Genomic DNA, 18,531 nt, shown 5'->3' with positions numbered 1-18,531 from the left:
CTCGCCTCCCCGCTGCCTCCGTACCTGGGCGTAGCGTCCGGGCAGCATGCTCAGCGTCAGTGCTCCCCACGCAGTCCCTCCGCACGGACACGCTTTGGCTCTTGAGTTTGTTTTCCGTGCAGCTCTAGCAGTACGGTGAGGTAAGGTAACCCGAGTGAGCTCTTGATGGAGACACTGCGGATTTCGGATGAAAAACAATTGAATGTAGGTGAATAGATGAACTTACAGGAAGAAAGAAAAATCTTTATGCCCAGAAAATAAGTCAGAATGTGATTTTGCACTGGTGCTGGGGCCTGGGAAGGGACGAAGCACCCCCGGGTCCTCAGGACAGTGGTGGCGAACGTTTGAGACACAGAGGGCCCACACTGCAACCCCAAACACACTCACTATCGCAGAGTGCCAGCACAGCAGCCGAGCCTGGGCACTGAGGTTTTAGTGTAGAACAAACAGCTCAGCAACTTGGCTGAGAGCCAGAGGCTCACCGTTGCGGGCCCACAGCCTCTGTCGGGAGGCTCTCTGTTCCCTGGAGGAGTCGGGGTGGTGGGCTGGTGCCGGGGACCCTCGGGCCTCACTTCACGTAGGTCTCCCACTTACGTAAGGAAACCTGTTGCTGCCTGGGCTTGTATGAGCCAGCTTTCCGTTACTGTAATCAGACACCTGGTGCAGGCTGCTTACGAAGACGGAGGATGACTTAGCTCACCGTGCTGGAGGCGCACAGACGTGGTGCCTGTTGCTGGCTCTGGTGAGGCCCCCGTGGAGGACGTGCATGGCGGAGCAGGAGCATGTGTCGGCAGGGGGCCGCGGTTCAGGCCAGGAAGCTGCTTTCATACCCACCTCCTCATGAAACCACCTGGGGGTCACAGGAGTGACCTCTGAGCGCCCCCTGGATCCCACCTTTTAAGGGATCCCCTCCTGCTTAGGACCAAGCGTAACTCGTGAATCTTTGGGGGGACACGGCCATCATGGGGCTCCAGGGGAACCTGTGGCCCCACAGCTCTGCTCTCAGAGCCTCTAGCTCTCCTAGGCTTTGGTTTGAATGTGTGCAGTCTCCGTGGTCAGCAGCCTTGTGTTGGAGAAAATAACATAAGAACCGGGTCTGGTAGTGCTCTTCGGGACACTTTTCAGTGGGTGAGAAGAGAGGAGGAGGCCGGCTGTGAGGTCAGTGGCCGTGTGGGGACAGGAACGAGCTAATCTGGGGCAGAGTTTGGCGGCTGACTGGGGGTGGGGGCAAGGCAGGAAGAAAGCGCTTTTTAAGATTGGCTGTAGAATTAAAAGCCGTGATGCCCGGTGGGAGCGGGGCGTGGAGGGCTGGGAAGGAGGCGATGCTTCCTGTCTGTGGGACGCAGATGCGCCTCGGCTGTCATTGCTGGCTCCTGCGGTGCCTGCGTGGGTGACCGGCTCCTTTCCCTTCTCACTCTGTCTTGTGGGAGGCAGCATAAGGTGCGGAGTGGCAAGAAGTAAACAGAACTGGTGTCGCTCGGCAGCGTGCTGTCAGGGCCGCTTGTTGGCGAATGCTGCCGTGCCAGCTCATGCTTACTGACAGTTAGCGGGACCCTTTTTGATAGCGTGTGGCCGTGATGCAAGACAGCATGGGGCCTCCGTGTCACCCCAGGACGCTCCTTTCCAGCCTCCTGCTGCGGGGAGTACTTGGGCCTAACTCCTGTCACTGTAGGTGGGTTCGGCCTACTCTTAAGCGTCCTAGAAAGGTGAAAAAGGAGAATGGAGTCTGCCGTGTCTGACTTGGGCCACGCAGCGTAGTGCCTCTGGGGTAGGCACCTACGCTGGAGGTGGGTAGTGGTCGGTCAGTGACACTGAGTAGCGTGTCACTGTGTTCACACCGTGAGCTGCTTGTCCAGTGACCTCTCCATGGGAATTTGAGTTACTTCCAGTTTCGGGCTATGGTAGATAAAGTAGCAGATTCACGCAGATGTCTTTTTGTGGATGTATATTGTCATTTTCTTGGGTAGCGGAATTGCTGGGTGACTTCCCAAGTGGATGGTGTGTATTTATTACCTCGTTCCAGTAGTGTGTGAGTGTCCCAGGTGCTCTGTGTCCTTGTTAACCCTTGGGATCATCTGTCTTATTTATTTATTTGGTACCAGGAATCGAACTCAGGACCTTGTGCTTGCCAGGCAGGTGCTTGTGCCACAGAGCTGTATCCCTAGCCCTCATCTGTCTTTAATTCTACTGGGTTAGAAATGGTATTTGTTATGGGAACTTTAATTTGCATTTCTTTAGTAATTTGGAACATATTTCTCTGCCCAGCGACCATTTGTTTATTATCTCTTTTGAAAGCTCAGCTCTTGAACTTACATATTAAAAAAAGAAAATGTGTTGGTGCCTTCTGATTAAGTTGCGGAAGTTCTTTCTTTTGTATACAAGGCCTATGTCAGGGAGATGTACTGTAAGTGTTTCCTCCAAGTTTGAAGTTTGCACTTTCATTTTATTGATGGTGTCTTTTGAAGAGTAGCAGTTTTGAGGGATTTTTTTTTTTTTTTCTTTTTTGCACCGGGAATGGATCTTACGACCTTGCACTTGCCAGGCAGGCGCTGTGCCACTGACCTGTATCCCCAGCCCCAGTTTTGAGTTTTGAAGGAAGTCCATTTAATTTTTTTTATGGTTAGTATTTTTTATGGCCTTATTCCTATATTTTCTTCCAGAAGTTTTACAGTGTTAGCTTTTTTATGTAGATCTGTGTACCATTTCAAATGTATTTTCTGTATGGTGTGAGGTAGGGGTTGAAGCCCCCTTCCCCCCCGCCATATTGATGTCCAGTTAATGGACCACATTTTTTTTGGCAAAGACTATCATTTACCCATTGAATCACTTGATCAAAATGTCAATTTTGAACTAAAATGACAATAGTGAACTAAGTATGAGACCTTTCCTGAATTTGCATTCTTTTCTGTTCGTCCTGGTCATCTCAGAGTAGCTCTTTCTTCAGGCTGGGTATACCCCTTATGATTCCTTCCTCCCAAAGCTCTGTGGCCTTCCTTTTGCAGGAGCTCAGGTGGACCAGTCTGTCTTTGAGGAGCTCATCAAGGAGCATCTCCCGGAGCTGGCGGAGCACATGCACGACCTCTCGGCCCTAGCGTCGGTCTCACTCTCGTGGTTCCTGACCCTGTTCCTCAGCATCATGCCCCTGGAGAGCGCCGTGAACGTGGTGGACTGCTTCTTCTATGATGGGATCAAAGCCATCTTCCAGCTGGGGCTGGCTGTGCTGGAAGCCACCGCTGAGGAGCTGTGCAGCAGCAAGGACGACGGCCAGGCCCTGATGATCCTCAGCAGGTGGGCCCTGGCCCTGTGCCCCCGTGGCTCCCGGGGTCGGAGGCGGTGGCAGCTGAGTCTGGAAGACCACAGGAGGCGGTGGCAGCAGGTGTGCCGGTGCTGTGAAGCTTTGTCTTCTGCTCTGGCACCTGTGACCCTGTGGCCTCCTGAGAGCCACTCTGCCATGTGATACTGCCACCAGTGTGGGGTGAAAGCTGCCGTCCTCCCTCACCCTGTCCACCAAGTGGAAGTACAGGAAGGGCAGGGCCGTAAGTGCTAAACCTGTCTCCAGCGGACTCAGAGTAGCCTCGAACAGGGTGGGAGCACTGGGGTCTCGGACGCTATGCCCACGGGGCTAGTGAGCGCCAGGGCGGGAGGGACTACAGCAGCTGAGCCCTGGACCCGGCTACCTGGGCAGCACGGAGGCAGGACGTTGGGTCACTGCGCGGTTCCATCAGCGGCGCAGCACCCATACCGACTTCCCTGGAGAGTCGCAGGCCGGACTCCTGCCCAGAGCCCAGGTGGACAAGCGTGGCTTTGGCGGGCCTCCCCGCGGCCCTGGCCACCTCACCTTCTCCCAGATGCTATGTCTGCAGGCGAGCTAGCATGTCCAACGCCCCGAGGGCAGTGGGTGTTGTGTGGCTCAGTGAGGGGGACTTGGCTTTAACGGGGTGTGCTCAGGTTTCTAGATCACATTAAGAATGAAGACAGCCCGGGGCCCCCCGTCGGCAGCCACCATGCCTTTTTCTCCGATGACCAGGAGCCCTACCCTGTGACTGACATTGCTGACCTCATCCGGGACTCCTACGAGGTGCAGGAGCTCCTGGCCCAGCCTCGGTGCCCTCTGCTCCCCCCAGTGTCCCTTCCCGGCCCTTCCCTGTGGGATGCCCCCTGGGAGGTGGGCCCTGTGGGGTGTGGGGGATCCTGGCAGGGGTTCTGACTGGGGCGGGGGGTGTCCTTGCAGAAATTCGGGGACCAGTCTGTGGAGCAGATCGAGCACCTGCGCTGCAAGCACCGGATCCGGGTTCTGCAGGGACACGAGGACACCACAAGGCAGAACGTGGTGAGCGGAGGCCCCGGGGGTGTGCAGTGGGCCGTGCGCTGGCGTGGCAAGGATGCCAGCTCTTTTGTTTGTTATGGAACTGGAACCTGAATGGGGAGACGCAGTGTAGAAGCAGCACGGGCTTCTGGAGTCAGATGGCAAAGCCCCGGCAGCCTCAGTGTCCCTACTGTAAAATGGGGCTGACCCTCCTTGCATGTAGCGTTGGGGCGGATGTGTGGTGTAGGGTGCCTGGGCACAGGTCACGGGGGTGGGAGTAGCGAGCAGAGCATCTTCCTGCCCTGGAGGTGGGATTCAGGCCTCTGCCCTGAGCACCCAGATGCTGCTGGGACGGGGAGCCGCTGCAGGCGGGGGTCTGGCGCCTGAGCTGGCCTTGATTTCACGCTGTCCCTGTTCCTTCTTTCAGCTCCGCGTCGTCATCCCCGAGGTGTCGCTTTCTCCAGAGGACCTGGAGGAGCTCTACGACTTATTCAAGGTAGGGGTGCCGGGCGGGGCGGGAAGGCTGGGACCTGCCAAGGCTGGGCCGGTGCCCCCCTTGCTTCTGCCCACAGACCTCTCTGCTGACTGCACTGTGGCGGGCGGAGCCTGGTGTCCCCCGGATGTCCCCATTCAGGCTGCGGTGCTGAGCAGCGGGGTCAGTTCACAGTGCAGGAGACAGCGATGCTTCCTGCCCGCCCACCCATCAGGGGTGTCTGCAGCTCCCCCCCATAGCCCGCACCTGTGGGCCTTGCCGTGCCTCATGGCCGCTGTGTACCTAGGACCTGTCACCTCCTTTGCCTTACAACGTTACTTAGAGAGCGAGCAGCGCTTCTGGAGGCGAAGCCAGGCCGCGTTGGCCTTGCTTTTCTGCATGCCCCTGGCGCTGCCCCGAGGCGAGCTCTCTCCCCTCTGCTCCCGTTGCAGCGGGAGCACATGCTGAGCTGCTACTGGGCGCAGCCCGGACCGGTGGCCCTGCGCCACGACCCCAGCAGGCCCTACGCCGAGCAGTACCGCATCGACGCCCAGCAGTTCACGCGCCTCTTCCTGCTGCTGTCGCCCTGGACCTGCGGGGCCCACACCGAGATCCTGGCGGAGAGGGCCTTCCGGCTGCTGGATGACAACGTGGACCAGCTCCTGGAATTCAGGGCATTTGTGAGCTGCCTGGGTACGACCTGAGCCTCGAGCAGCCGTGGGCGTGGCCTGTCTGTGGACAGAGGATCGAGGTGCACTGGCGACCAGCCTGACACTGCTGGGACTTGCACATGTCACGCCCCAAAGGCTGCCTTCATGGCGGAGGGGAGGGGCTCGGGCTCCCCGAGGAGCCAACTGATTTGTTCTCGGGGGTACCCGGCGTGTGGCCACGTTGTGCTGGGAGCCATGTCTCTAAAATGAGTCTTTGCAAGGATCCGAGGCCAGGCCGACTCCTGAGGTTAGGGTGTCACTCAGCCACCAGCCACCCCTGACGCTTTCTTTTCTAACCCGGTGTGGTCTGGGGGCTCCCGTGGGGACGGGCATTGGCGCTCTGCAGCGAGCCTGCTTGCGGCGAGTGGGAGCTGCTCACTGGTAGCCAGTGTCTCTTTTTTGCAGATATTATGTACAATGGAGAAATGAACGAGAAAATCAAACTGTTGTACAGGCTTCATATCCCTCCAGGTAAGAAAGGAGTCAGCCTGCGCCCTCCTTCCGCACACAGCGTGCAAGCCAGCCTGCGGGCAGTCCTTCGCTTTTCAGATGTTGCTTAGACCCGGGCGGGAAGCAAGGGTTCTAGTCTGGGCTGCAGCAGGCACTGCCCAGCTGAGTGTGCTTGGGACCCGGGTGTGGCCCCAGCTGGACGCCGGCCCCCTGGGATAAGAACTGTGTGTGCCTGTGAGATGTGCCGAGGACCCAGGCGGGATGGTTATTATAGGCTATTGTTTTTTTTTTCCCCTGAGGCAGGGTCTTGCTATGTTCTTCAGGTGGCCTTGAACTCACTTTGTAGCCCAGGCTGGCCTCAAAATCGAGGCAGTCCTCCTGCCTCAGCCTCCTGAGTGCTGGGATTACAGGGGTGCACCACTATGCCCGGCTGGCTACTGGTTTTTTTTTTTGTTTTTTTGTGTTTCTTTGGGGTACCAGGAATTGAACTCAGGACCTTGTGCTTGCCAGGCAGGTGCTTATGCTGCTGAGCTATATCCCCAGTTGGCAACTGGTTTTTTTTGTTGTTGTTTTTTGCTTTTGTTTTTTTTTTTGTTTGTTTTTTGTTTTTGTTTTTGTTTTTCTGGTGCCAGGAATCGAACTCACATCTCATGCTTCCCAGGCAGGCTCTGTGCCGCTAAGCTAAATCGCCAGTCCCCGGCAACTGTTTTTGAAGCATCATTTTCCAGCATGCAAAACTGTGTTTCCTTCAAATTCATGCAGTGGTAAACAGGAATGCAGGAAGCAATTTTGAAATTGATGAGGTCAAACTTAATGTTGAACCTGGTATTTGGTGCACGTCTGTAATCGTATCCTTCAGGAGGCTGAGGCAGGAGGATCATTGGGAGTTTGAGGCCAGCCTGGGCTATATATCGAATCGAGTTCAAGAACAGTCTAAATTGCCTAGTGAGACCCTATCTCAAAAAATTAAAAAAAACCCCAGGAAAACTGACCCTGACAGGAACAAGAACAAGGAACCCTTCAGGAAGTGCTCCTTGAATGTATGATGGGGATGAACGCAATCCCACAGGTGTCAGCGCGGAGGTGCCCCTGACGGAACCTCCCACCAGGAGCCCGGGCAGGCTGGTGGCCTCCAGGAGCTTCCCCGGCCATGAGCCCCGCTGGCTGTGACAGCCATAGATGCCTGTGCAGAGAGGGCGACCTGGGACTGCTGGCGGTTCCTCTGTTAGTCCTGTCCGGGGACCGGGCTGCCCTGAAGTGACACTTCACGGTCCCTTTTCCAAGGTGTGACTGCGCGGCCGCTCTCCGGCCCAGGCAGAGGGTGTTACTGCTGACAAGAGCACGTCCTCAGCAGCAGGGCCCTGGGCCGGATCTCCTCCAGCAAAACGTGTTAAGATGCGGGTGGAGGTCAAGCTCCAGCTGCCCCGTCTGTGGGAGAAGGAGCTGTCTCTCCACGAGCTCCCACGTGACCAAGACAGCTGCTGCCCAAAGGGCCTGTGGTCAGGGAGTCAGTGGAAAGGGAGTCACTCTGTGTGTGTGCCTTGGCGGCAGAGCTGGGGAAGCTGTGCTTTGGGGCCGGCTGGCTCTTTGGGCTCCTTGAACACTTTGTAGGTGGCTTGTGCACACACTGCCCTTCTTTGGGATGTCACACTCTGCTATTCCAGTGGCCGTCACCTGGGAGATGCACTTCCAGCCTGACGGTCATTCAGGGTCTGTCGGGTACCACTCCGCTGTTCATCTCAGGCAGCTGGGGGCAGCAGTGACTTAACGGTTGTAGGAGGAAAAAAACAGGATGGCAGAACTGTGATAGACAACTCTGTCAGTGTGCTGGGGTCTGTTGAACCTTATATATTTTAAAACTAAATTGTGAGGTATGCGGATTTTTGTTCAATAAAGTTTTATAAATTTTTTTTTAAAGCTTCAAAAAAGGATCCTCCCTCGAGAAACCTGTGATAGAGTACTTTTCAGAGTCTTGGTGCCATCTTGTGGAAGTTTTGTGAATCACAACTTAATCCCTCCCTCCCTTTTCTTTTTCTTTTTTTTTTTTTGAGACAGGGTCTCACTATGCAGTTCAGGCTGGCCTTGAGCTCACTTTGTAGCCCAGGCTAGTCTTAAACTCACAATGATCCTCCTGCCTCAGCCTTCCCAGTGCTGGGATTACAGGCATGTGCCACCACGCCCGGTGAAGACAGGGTCTTGTTATGTAGTTCAAGCCAGCCTTGAATTCACTGTGTAGCCCAGGCTGGCCTCAAACTCCGAGTGATCTTCCTGCCTTAGCCTCCCTAGTGCTGGGACACAGGTGTATGCTGCCATGTCTGGCTCACCAGAACTGAATTTTTTTTTTGTCTATTGAATTTGGTGTTTATTTTTTATTTTCTTTTTTTACTAGTATAGATAGATAGATAGATAGATTTTTTTGGGGGGTATTTTTGAGACAAGGTCTCGCTGTGCAGGTCAGGCTGGCCTTGAGCTCACTTTGTAGCCCAGGCTGGCCTCGAACTCGCAACGATCCTCCTGCCTCAGCCTCCCATGCTGGGATTACAGGCGTGCGCCACCACACCCGGCCTACTAGTACATTTTAGATACACGTATTGATAACATTTCTCATAGGGAATTTATATATGCACGTGACGTCTTGGTGCTTTTTTTCCCATTCCCCTCCCCTCCCTTTAGCCCTCGGTTCTTGTTTACAAAAAGTTTCCATTTTTTCCTTCTGTTTGCTTTTCTTTCCTATCCCTTCCTTTCCCCCCACCTCCCCTTGTTCTCATTTGAACATTTTCTTCCCATTTCCCAGTATCTGTTATACATTTTGGTCCTTATTTATACTTTCAGTTTCTCACATGAGAGACAATGTGGTATTTAAACATGTGCCCAATTTATTTCACTTAAAGAGTATAGTCTCAGGGTGCATCTGTTTACCTAGGAATGTCTCAAGCTTAGCCTTCTTTATGACAGAGTAGTATTCCATTGTACCATACAACTGAATTTTGCCTTTGATTTATTCTCAGGGCTCACTGGTAAGTTTCAGTCTTTTAAAAATGAAGAACTTTGTCAACCCCGGTTATTGTGTGTGGTAGCTTCATTGACCTGTAATTTATATACCATTCAGCATGTCCATTCGTTTTTCATATAGCCAGAGTTGTGCAGGCAGCGCCATAATCTAAGAAACTTTGCATGACCCTGAAAGGAAATATCCTGTCCTTTAGCTGCTACGCCCAATCCATCTGTTTTCCGCAGCCTTAGGAAACCTGTTTGTACGGGTCTGTCTGTCCTGCACATTTCATGTAGATGGAACTGACACAGCATTTGCTGTTGCGTGTCTGGCTTCTTTCACTTGCACGCGGTATCCTCAAGGCTGATCTATATTGCAGCACAAATACCGCCAAGCAGCGCTGCGCCACGGTGTGCTCATCAGATGCTAGCCCTTGGGTGGTTTTGGTTTTGGTTTTTGCTCTATGGACGTTTGTGACCGGGGCGTTGTACCTGCTGTTTCCGCTGGCAGATGCCGAGGACCGGGAGCTCTGCACGGGGTGCAGCTCCGTGTTAGCATTCGGAGGAGCTGCCGCGCTGTGCTCCGAAGTAGCTGAGCCATTTTCCTTTTCCACCAGCTATGTATGAGGGCTCTGATGTCCCTGTTTTTAGTGTGCTTCAAGAAACCTGTTCATGACAGAGAAACAAACAGTTTAATTTCCCATTACTCTTCCATGCAGAGATCTGGCCTGTTCATCTGTAGAGTTCCTTACGTTCGTGTGTTCATATCTTCTTTGGAATGGGAATTGACAGTGTGCGTTTTTCTAGGCCACCTCAGCAGTGTTTTTTGTTTTGTTTTCTGTGTGTGTGTGTGTGTGAGAGACAGGGTCTCGCTATGAGACCAGGCTGGCCTTGAATAAATTCTGTAGCCCAGGGTGGCCTCAAACTCACTGGGATCTCCCTGTCTCAGGCTCCTGTGTGCTGGGGTGACAGGTGTGCATCTCACATCCAGCGCAATGCCCGTTTATGAATCTGCATTTTCAGTTACAGCAGTGCCCATGTCCATGTGGGATGTGAGCCACCTCACTTACTTTGTGCATGTGGACAGGGCTTGGTGTACACCTGGCTTCCTGAACTTGCAAAGAGCCTGTGGCCTATAGATTGGGAGCTGCTGACTGAGCCTCTGATTCCTTCTTGTCTAAAAAAATTTAGCCCCAAAAGCTAAATGACTCGTCAGTTTTGGTTAGACAGAATATGTGCTCAAGCTGGGCATGGTGGCACATGTCTGTAATCCCAGCAGGCTGAGTCAAGAGGACGGTTGCGAGTTCAAGACCAGCCTGGGCTACAAAGTGAGCTCAAGGCCAGCCTGGACTGCATAGCGAGACCCTGTCTCAAAAAGACAAAAAAAAAATGTGCTCAACTTGTCTTTTTTCTTCCAAGCACTTACTGAAAACGACCGGGACAGCCAGTCACCACTGAAGAACCCTCTGTTGTCGACGTCCAGGCCGCTGGTGTTGGCGAAGCCCAACGGCACGTACCTCCGCGTTCGCTGCCCGTCAGGCACTGCGCGCGCCCGCCGCCCTCGCTGCCCTGTGGCTGCCTGGCTGTCCTCCCGCTCTGGGCTCACCCAGCCTCTGCCTCAGCCAGAAGCCTGCAGGCGCAGTGTGGCTGTGCCCAGCACGCCCGCCTCTGCTTTCCCGTCCCCGCTGTGCGGGTGGGTGTGCAGCCGGTGGGGAACAGACGGAGTCCCTGGCGGCGCAATGCTATGTGGACTTCGCTTAGTGGAGTTCCTCATCCCCTTACTGTGTCCTGCCGGTGTTCCTGTTTGCTTTCACCAAATTTCAACTACTGTTCTCCTTTGTTTCAAGGTGATACAGTTGATTATCAGAAGCAGCTGAAGCAGATGATTAGAGATCTAGCCAAAGAAAAAGACAGAACCGAGAAAGAGTTGCCCAAAATGAGCCAGGTATGTTTTCTTCTCTGGAGAGATGAACTGTTTGTCTCCTGACTTTGTGCAGTGATTAATGGTAATCCAGCTTGGGCCCCTTTCCTTCCAAACCCCATACCTCGGCACTCTCTTTATCCTCAAAGTCCGGGATCTTCTAACTTTGGGGAGCAGGACACTGTGTTGAAACAGTAGGCTGTCACATTCTTCACACCTTGGAGAGGTTGGTTCAGTTCCTTTGTCCAGGTTATGACTTTTTCCGTGGGTGGAATATTCTGTCCTCAAAGAAACGAGTGTGCTCTCAGGAACATGATACACATGGATCGTGGAACACCTTCCAGAAACAGGTTTTACACTACACAGGTGCTGTATGATCGTAGGGTTTTTTAATTTGATAGGGGTCTCCATGTTTGAGAAATGCAGGCTGACAGTTAAGAATGCCGCTTTACTGTGGGACTTAAAATTTATTGTGCTGCAATGTGCTGGGAGCCTCTGACTTGACTGTAGCACGCAGCGTGTCATCCGTCTTTTTTCTGGTGGTGCCTGGAGATGCAGGCTAGGCTAGTGTCTGCCACCCAGCCACACCTGCCGGTGGTTTCAACCCCAGAACACTGTGCAGGACTGGTACTTTATAGCTGATCTAAGAAATGCTGTTCTCTATGGGGAAGCTGGTTTTGGATTTTCACTCTACCCCTGAGACGGATGAGATAAATTTTATCATCCAGTACTGTCAGCACTAACGCTTCTCCCCACCCCAAACATTACCCAGTGATTTGGAATCAGAATTTAACGAACATTTGACAGTTAGGAAATGTATGTTTACCCTAATACTTCTGCCTAGTTGCAGTACCAACCCATAACCCAGAAGCAGACGAATGTTTCTAGGACTGAGGTTTTTCTGGTGATTTCACCTCTACTTTCCCATCTGAGGCCTAACAAGCTTCCCTGCGGCCTGTGGTGTAGACATGTTCATTGTTGTCCACACAGCACGCCTGCACTGGACCAAACTTCCTTGCTCAGTGCTACCTACTGCTGTCACACCGGTGTCCCTCAATGGGCTGAGCTGAGCCTGCCAGGCCCCTGAAAAATCCTGATTTTTTGTCACACTCAGTCCTGATGGTACATTCAGCAACTTCCCTAACTAGAGCAGCAGTCCCTGAAAGGACAGCATTGTTACTTGCATCAGTTAGATATGTCACTGTCCTATCGTTTTCCAGCTTTTAGGTCCTGCTCAGGTAAGGGTGCCAGTTTCACTCATCTTTTCAGCAGTTCCTGACGTTTTCGTTACCAACTCTAACCTAAATATCCTAAGGAAATTTCTTATAGCTGTGCTTGTTTCGGAGACCTTTCTACCAGCTGCCTGCCTGGGCTGAGGGGACTCACACTTTACGAGGCCATCTTTATTATGGTTACCCTGTAGACAGCACACTCCTAAGCCTGTGCAGAACCCCTGGGGCAGTGTGCAGAGTGCAAGGGCAGAGAATAGCTTTTATCTTCTGCTTCTTCAAAAGGAGTTGTGTACTTTCCTCTAAGTGTAACATCTGGAAAATACAATACTTCCATCCTGACTATGCTGCTATATTGGACTTTTTTTCCAATTTCAGAGAGAATTTATCCAGTTCTGTAAGACTCTGTACAGCATGTTCCATGAAGATCCAGAAGAAAATGACCTGTACCAGGCCATTGCCACGGTCACCACACTCCTGCTGCAGATTGGGGAGGTGGGCCAGCGCAGCAGCAGCTCCGGCAGCGGCTCCGGCAGCGGCTCCCAGGAGTGTGTAGAGGAGCTGCAGGGCCCAGCTCCCTCTCCTGAGCAGGACTCCGTCTTCGCAGAGCCTGGCAGGCCTGCCCAGGACACCGGCGCTTTTTCCGGTGTGGTGGAAGGGGTCTGGACAGTCTCCCTGGAGCACATTTTAGCATCACTGCTTACTGAGCAGTCCTTGGTAAACTTTTTTGAGAAGCCACTAGACATTAAGTCCAAACTTGAAAACGCCAAGACCAATCAGTACAGCCTCAAAACTCTTGAAATGAGCCGCCAGTCGCAGTGTGAACTGAAGCTGAGTAACCCATAGCGAGGCGGAGCTCTACGTGTCTGCCACAGCAAAGGCTGGCCCTGTCACATCAGCCTGGGCTCTTATGTCAAGGACAGTTTAGAAGCTGGGTATCTAGATAAACCACCTGAAAGCTGGCTAAGAAAAGATACAGTTCCCAATTATTTCTATTTATTCTTTGAGAGAATCGTCAGTTGGACAGGCAGTGGTACAGGGTACCCGTCGACTCCTCCACACCATGACTTGACTTCTAGCAAATCTGCTGCAATAGGTGTTTCTGCTGTGGTGCTGGTTATCATGAAAGAACCAAGGATCAGCCGTCACACACATCAAGGGAGAAAACCCCAAGCTCTCATTTTTCACTTGGAATGATGAGAAAGGACAAGGGTGGTGGTGACTTTTGAGAGCTCAGAGCCACTATCTGTGCAATTGTTTTTGGCTTTTTTGCACTACTTTTGTTTCAATGCTGGTAATTGAAACCATTTTAATATTTTTGGTTGTATTCACTTTGGATATGTCCTTCTAAGTGTCCAAAATGCTTTCAGCGTTGGCCTCCACATTTTTTAATAAATTTTTTTTGTATTGACTCAGTCCTTTTACCTTACGTTGCCTGCGGTGCCAGCTGTCCATGAACAGAAAGCCCGTCTCCCCGTGTGTGTCCCGTTCTCTTTGCTTGCAGGTACCTCTCTGGCAGCACCCCATTTAAGTCACCAGTGTAAACACCCATGGAACTGTACCTCTCACCTTCCCAGAGCAGCGGCTCTCCAGCCACAATCACCTTGAAAAACCGAAGGCCCTGCCCAAGTAAACTGCAGTGGGCAGGGAGCAGTAGTATCAGAAAAACACAGGGGAATGGCCTTTATGTATACAGCACAGTGTCACAGTTAAAACAAAACCAGAGCACAAGGGCAGTTTTGTAACTTTATTGAAAGTTAGTTCTCGTCCACATTTACTGTCTGGAGATCTGCAAAAGAAGCAACAGCCAGTCAGTTCCCACTCGTACTCAGTCCTCATCTGAACATCAAGAATCGTCTGTAGGAAGCGTCGGACAAGCAGCTGCATTCCACTGTAACCTTTTTGCAACCCGGCACCTGTTCTGTACTCTTTTGCATCTCCTCCACACGAAGACAACTTTAAAGTTGTAATAATGACACCTGCTACTCATGTCCCTATTGGAAATGACCTAGCTTACAGAGGTAGAGCGAATACTTAGTTTACAGATGAGTTTGTCGGAAAAAAGGCTCAGGAAGCAGGCACAGGGGGCACATGCCTGTGACCTCAACCCCCGGGAGGCTGAGGTTCCCTAATAAGCAGCACTCCCGGCAACTTGGTTAGACCCGGGCTCAAAACTAACAAAGGGCCTGTCCCGCAGCTCAGTGCCCAAAGCCCCAGTCAGTGCCCCGTGCTGTGCGCACACGTAACGGTCATACTTTTCCCACGTAATTCTAGAAAGCTTTGTGGGATAGTGAAACTCACTTTTGAACGTGGTAACAGGGACGTAGGTTACCAAAGTGTACAGCTTGTTTGGTGAATCTTCATCCTCATTACGTTTTCTGGACAACCGTACACGGATGCGATATGGGACATTCCTAATGGAAATACAGATGGGTTACTACAGGCAGTGCTTCCTTTCAGTAACGCGTGCCCACACCCCACCCTTGCCTCTAGTGCTCTGACCCAGCCAGGTGTGGCGCACACGTGTAACCCCAGCACTTGGGAGTGCAAGGCAGGAGGACCACTCCGGCCAGCCTGAACTACATAGACAGACCCTATTTTAAAAAAACAAAACCCCCACACAGAACAAAAACTAACACTCAGATCCAATCAGCCAGCCACTTACCCACTCCTGGAAAATTTACCCAGGTGGACATTAAATGCTGTCACCTCAGGATGCTCTGACAGTGTGTTAAAGCTGCCACCACTGACTCAACCACTGACTCCTAAGCAGCAGTGCGGGCCTGGAGGTGAGAACTCCGCTCTCAAGGCAGGTTTCCTGTCCACCGTGTCTAGGTACCCACCCCTGGCCCTGCGCACAGCCCTCGCATCCTCCACAAGGCCTCAGCTCACAGCCCCGCCGCGGGGCCCACTGCAGACGTGGAGCCCTTGCCCCCAGGCAGTAATCAAACTAACTGATCACGTGGACCCTGCACTAACAAGCTGGTGTCACTGTCAGGTCACTTTCTAACAGATGACTTTGGCACCTTATTCCTTTGGCCCAGACAGCTTTGTTGAGCCTGGTGTCAATGCGGACATCTGGAGTCCCCATCTCCTTCATGGCAAACTTCCGGATCTCCTTAAGTGCACGAGGTGCCCGCTTCTTGAAGCCCCTAAAATCCAAACGCATGCCAAAAAAAAAAAAAAAGCAAGCACAACATTAAATAAAACACAGTATACCTTGGTTTTACAAAATACAAACTAAACCTGTATCAGGCAGGAACAATCCTTTTTTCCCTCCAGTATATAATGGCCAGCAGCTAGCATTAATACTCCAGACAAGAAGTTGTATAATCCATTTTCACTGAAGTAAAGACAGTATCCTCAGATCAAAACACCAGACAGCATACTACTGAATACATCACTCAACGCTATTCATCTATTACCTGCACTTACAAGGCATGGTCTGAAATGTGGGTGGACTCCTCATATGAAGTATGAGGACAACCATCAACTTTGCAGCTGGAGGTGTGTGCCCGGGCACTGCCAGGGCATGGATGCATAACCATCTGTTCCGAGCAGACTCCAGTACTCGGAACCTTTTCTTTACAACGAGATAGATGCATCTAGATTTCATTGTTTCCATTAACTAAGAAATGCAAAACATGCAGAACTTTACACAAGTTGAACACGTTAAGCACTACCCTTGCCAGCCTCCTCGCCATTTCTAGAGTCCAAGTATTAAGAATCTAGAAGTAAAGGATACTAGAATAACAACAGTCAGCAAAACAGGCAAACCCTTGTTCATGTGGCTTATGCAAGTGACCCACCATGTTCATGAGACAGTAGCAAGGACTGGAGGAAGATCGACCAGGAAAGCGATGAAGACTGCGAGGGAAGTGGATGGGATTTCAAGGTAGCAGCTAAGGGGATTAAGGCCTGAAGGCAGCAAGGGCAGCTGATTGAGGCACAGACAGGTGGAAAGACGTAAAATAAAGCAAAAGCGTCTACTCATGATTAGCAAGTGCGCTCGCTAATTGGAGATAATGGCAAACACCCTGGTGTACAGGAAGCCAACGCACAAGGAGAACGCCCCATGCTGGGAAGGGACAGTGGGAGGCGTTTGGAAGGTGCAGCTCACAGGACAGAAAGGCCAGGAGAGGGACAGGCCGGAGAAGACAGGAGTTGGGTTTGGACCATAGGAATTTTGAGATGTTTGTTTACCCACAACAAAGAGATCAAGTAGCAGCTGGATATTTAAATCTTTTTAAGATTTGGTGCTATCACTGGGTATGGCCCTGGCTTGCTTTCTCCCGGGCACTGTTCCACACCCTTGAGGACTTGTGGCCTACTTTCTACTACTAACTACAGATTAAGGTTTTTGGTTTCCTGAAGCATCTGCAAAGCCCAAAGCAGTGGCTAAGGTTGGCGAGGAGCCTGCGAGGCCCCAAGTGAAGAGGAAGGGTTAGGGTTACTCATAGTATACACACATAAAAAGACACAGGATCTCAGAACCAGAACCAATTCACAGATGCCACTTAAGGCAATGTCCGCAACGTTCCTTGGCTGACACGGTTACTCAGATCCAACCCGAAGGGCACACATCTCTGGCAAACTTTGTGTCCCGAGACACTGCCCCAACAAATACAAGAAAACCTGCCCCACTAATTACAGACTGAATAGAGTATTTCTCTCTGTGGCATATAAAAACAAAAACGCTTCAAGTGGAAGTACACAAGGAATGTCTACCCGTAAACACCAAGAGTAAAAGGGAAAAATCTGTCCCCTAGCACAAGATGTAAATAAATGCAGACAAACGATAGTCAAAATCACTCCTTACAACTGCCTCACATCACGAATTCATCAGCACTCAGGGGTCTTCACCATACACTGGCCTGCAACCGCTGATAGCGTCTGTGTCTACCATTTTTACTGAGGTGACAGGTCCATCAGCCCACCTCCGTGGGGCGGGAGAACAGGAACCCTGCGCAGGACAGCTTCTTCGCTGGCCCGTTTTCCTGCTGTATTAAAAGTTTGCTTTCCCCATATATACTTTTATTTTTTAGACTGTCCAGGTTTGAAAAACGAAAGTAATGATTAAGTAAGTGTCCCAGCGGAATCCCCACCCAGGTTTTCCAAGATGGACCCCCTCACCCATTTCACTCAATCCCACGTTTCCTGTCGCTAACCTCAGAGCAGTGCACCCCTCAAGCCCCGCAGCTCCTTCAGCGGGGTGCAGGCAACTCCGATTCCGAGCCACGTAATCTCTAGAACTTGCCTCACCAAGTAGGGTGTCCCCAGGGCTACCACACGCGCGCCGCGCCCGACCGCAGGACACTCACACTCCGTGGATGCGCTTGTGAATGTTGATTGTGTATTCTCGGGTCACCACCTCGTTGATGGCAGAACGGCCCTTCTTCTTCTCGCCACCCTTCTTCGCGGGAGCCATCTAAACGCAGGAAACAGGAGGCTCTGAACACGCAAAGCGGGGCAAGCCCAAGCCAGGTCCTCACCCCCAGCTTACTGCAAAGCCGGGCAGGGCCGAGTGGCACAGGTTTGCGCACGACCAAGCAGTCATCCCGATGCGGAAACCACTCCGGCCCCGGTTTTCCAAAGCCCGGCCACTTTCCCTCCCAGGCGCCCGAGTCCTTTAATGCAGCACGGGTTCCCTCTCCCTGGAACGCAGAGCCCCCGGGCCAGCTCGGGGGAGACCCCACCGTGCCAGCCAGTACACTCCCGGAGGAGGATGAAGCCGGATTCCCGAGATCTCAACATCCCAACCATACTCACTCTGCCGGGGCCAAGCTGGAAAGGAAGAGCGCAATGGATTGTGGGACGGAAAGCCGTGCTTGCAAGTATAACTTCCGGGTCGCTTGGCTGCGGGGGGGGGGGAAGGGGCGTGGCTAGAAAAGGGGGCGGTGGGACATGACGTCACGAGTTGCGCCAGGAGAAGCCAGCAAGCCTCGGGGGCGGGGCCTGGGCTGGCTGCGGCTGCGCAGTCGAGATGTGCTCTCTAGTAGGATCGCTGTTTGCCGGTGCTGGTGCTGTGAGCTTTGTCCTGTCTCCGGTAGAAGAATGCGCTATCGGGCTTTCCCCCCAGTTTGCCATTCCAGAAAACCAAAACCCATCCCAAAACTGGGTGGGAGCAGGACTCGGGGTAGAAGGTGCTCTTTTTCTCGCCTGTTTTGCGTTCGATCTGCAGTCACCGCTGCGCCTGGCCGGCGGCGGTCCGGACGTGAAGGACGCAGCCAGAACCGCAGGGCTCGATCTTCCCAGTGGAAAGGGCCCCCTGATCCCAGGAGCCTCCCCTCTAAGCTGCTAACAGGGGCTTCAGCCAGGACGGGAGGAGGAGGCAGTTTCGGGGCTGGAGCAGGGTCTTGACTCACATCAGGAACCCAGGCCTCTGCGTCCTTGAGCTGCAGGGTGGGCGCTGTAACTTCGGGTCTCCCGCCCGTCCTCAGGGGCGGCAGGCG

General features: G+C 52.5%; 2 protein-coding genes across 2 annotated transcripts in view; one reads left to right on the top strand and one right to left on the bottom strand.

Moving 5' to 3' along the window:
* Tbc1d8 (TBC1 domain family, member 8 (with GRAM domain)) overlaps positions 1-13,491 on the top strand; it is a gene marked incomplete in the record, with an annotated part of 95,806 nt that extends 82,315 nt beyond the window's left edge. The window contains 9 exon segments of the mRNA XM_013522696.1: positions 3,003-3,288; positions 3,949-4,078; positions 4,232-4,330; positions 4,734-4,802; positions 5,231-5,471; positions 5,894-5,959; positions 10,349-10,438; positions 10,777-10,874; positions 12,458-13,491. Coding sequence (XP_013378150.1) covers positions 3,003-3,288; positions 3,949-4,078; positions 4,232-4,330; positions 4,734-4,802; positions 5,231-5,471; positions 5,894-5,959; positions 10,349-10,438; positions 10,777-10,874; positions 12,458-12,925 — 1,547 coding nt within the window.
* Positions 13,492-13,811: 320 nt separating this feature from the next.
* Rpl31 (ribosomal protein L31) lies at positions 13,812-17,935 on the bottom strand. The gene is made up of 5 exons (XM_013522757.1): positions 17,849-17,935; positions 17,401-17,507; positions 15,106-15,231; positions 14,381-14,493; positions 13,812-13,868 (listed from the first exon to the last, which is right to left on the bottom strand). Exons 2-5 carry the CDS (start codon positions 17,505-17,507, stop codon positions 13,837-13,839), a joined length of 378 nt encoding a protein of 125 aa, XP_013378211.1. The 5' UTR covers positions 17,849-17,935; the 3' UTR covers positions 13,812-13,836.
* Between the last annotated feature and the right edge of the window lie 596 nt (positions 17,936-18,531).

The sequence above is a fragment of the Chinchilla lanigera genome, unplaced genomic scaffold, assembly GCF_000276665.1.
Source record: "Chinchilla lanigera isolate Chin_1 unplaced genomic scaffold, ChiLan1.0 scaffold00069, whole genome shotgun sequence".
Classification (NCBI taxonomy): Eukaryota; Metazoa; Chordata; class Mammalia; order Rodentia; family Chinchillidae; genus Chinchilla; species Chinchilla lanigera.
This window is presented reverse-complemented; position numbering and strand designations above follow the sequence as displayed.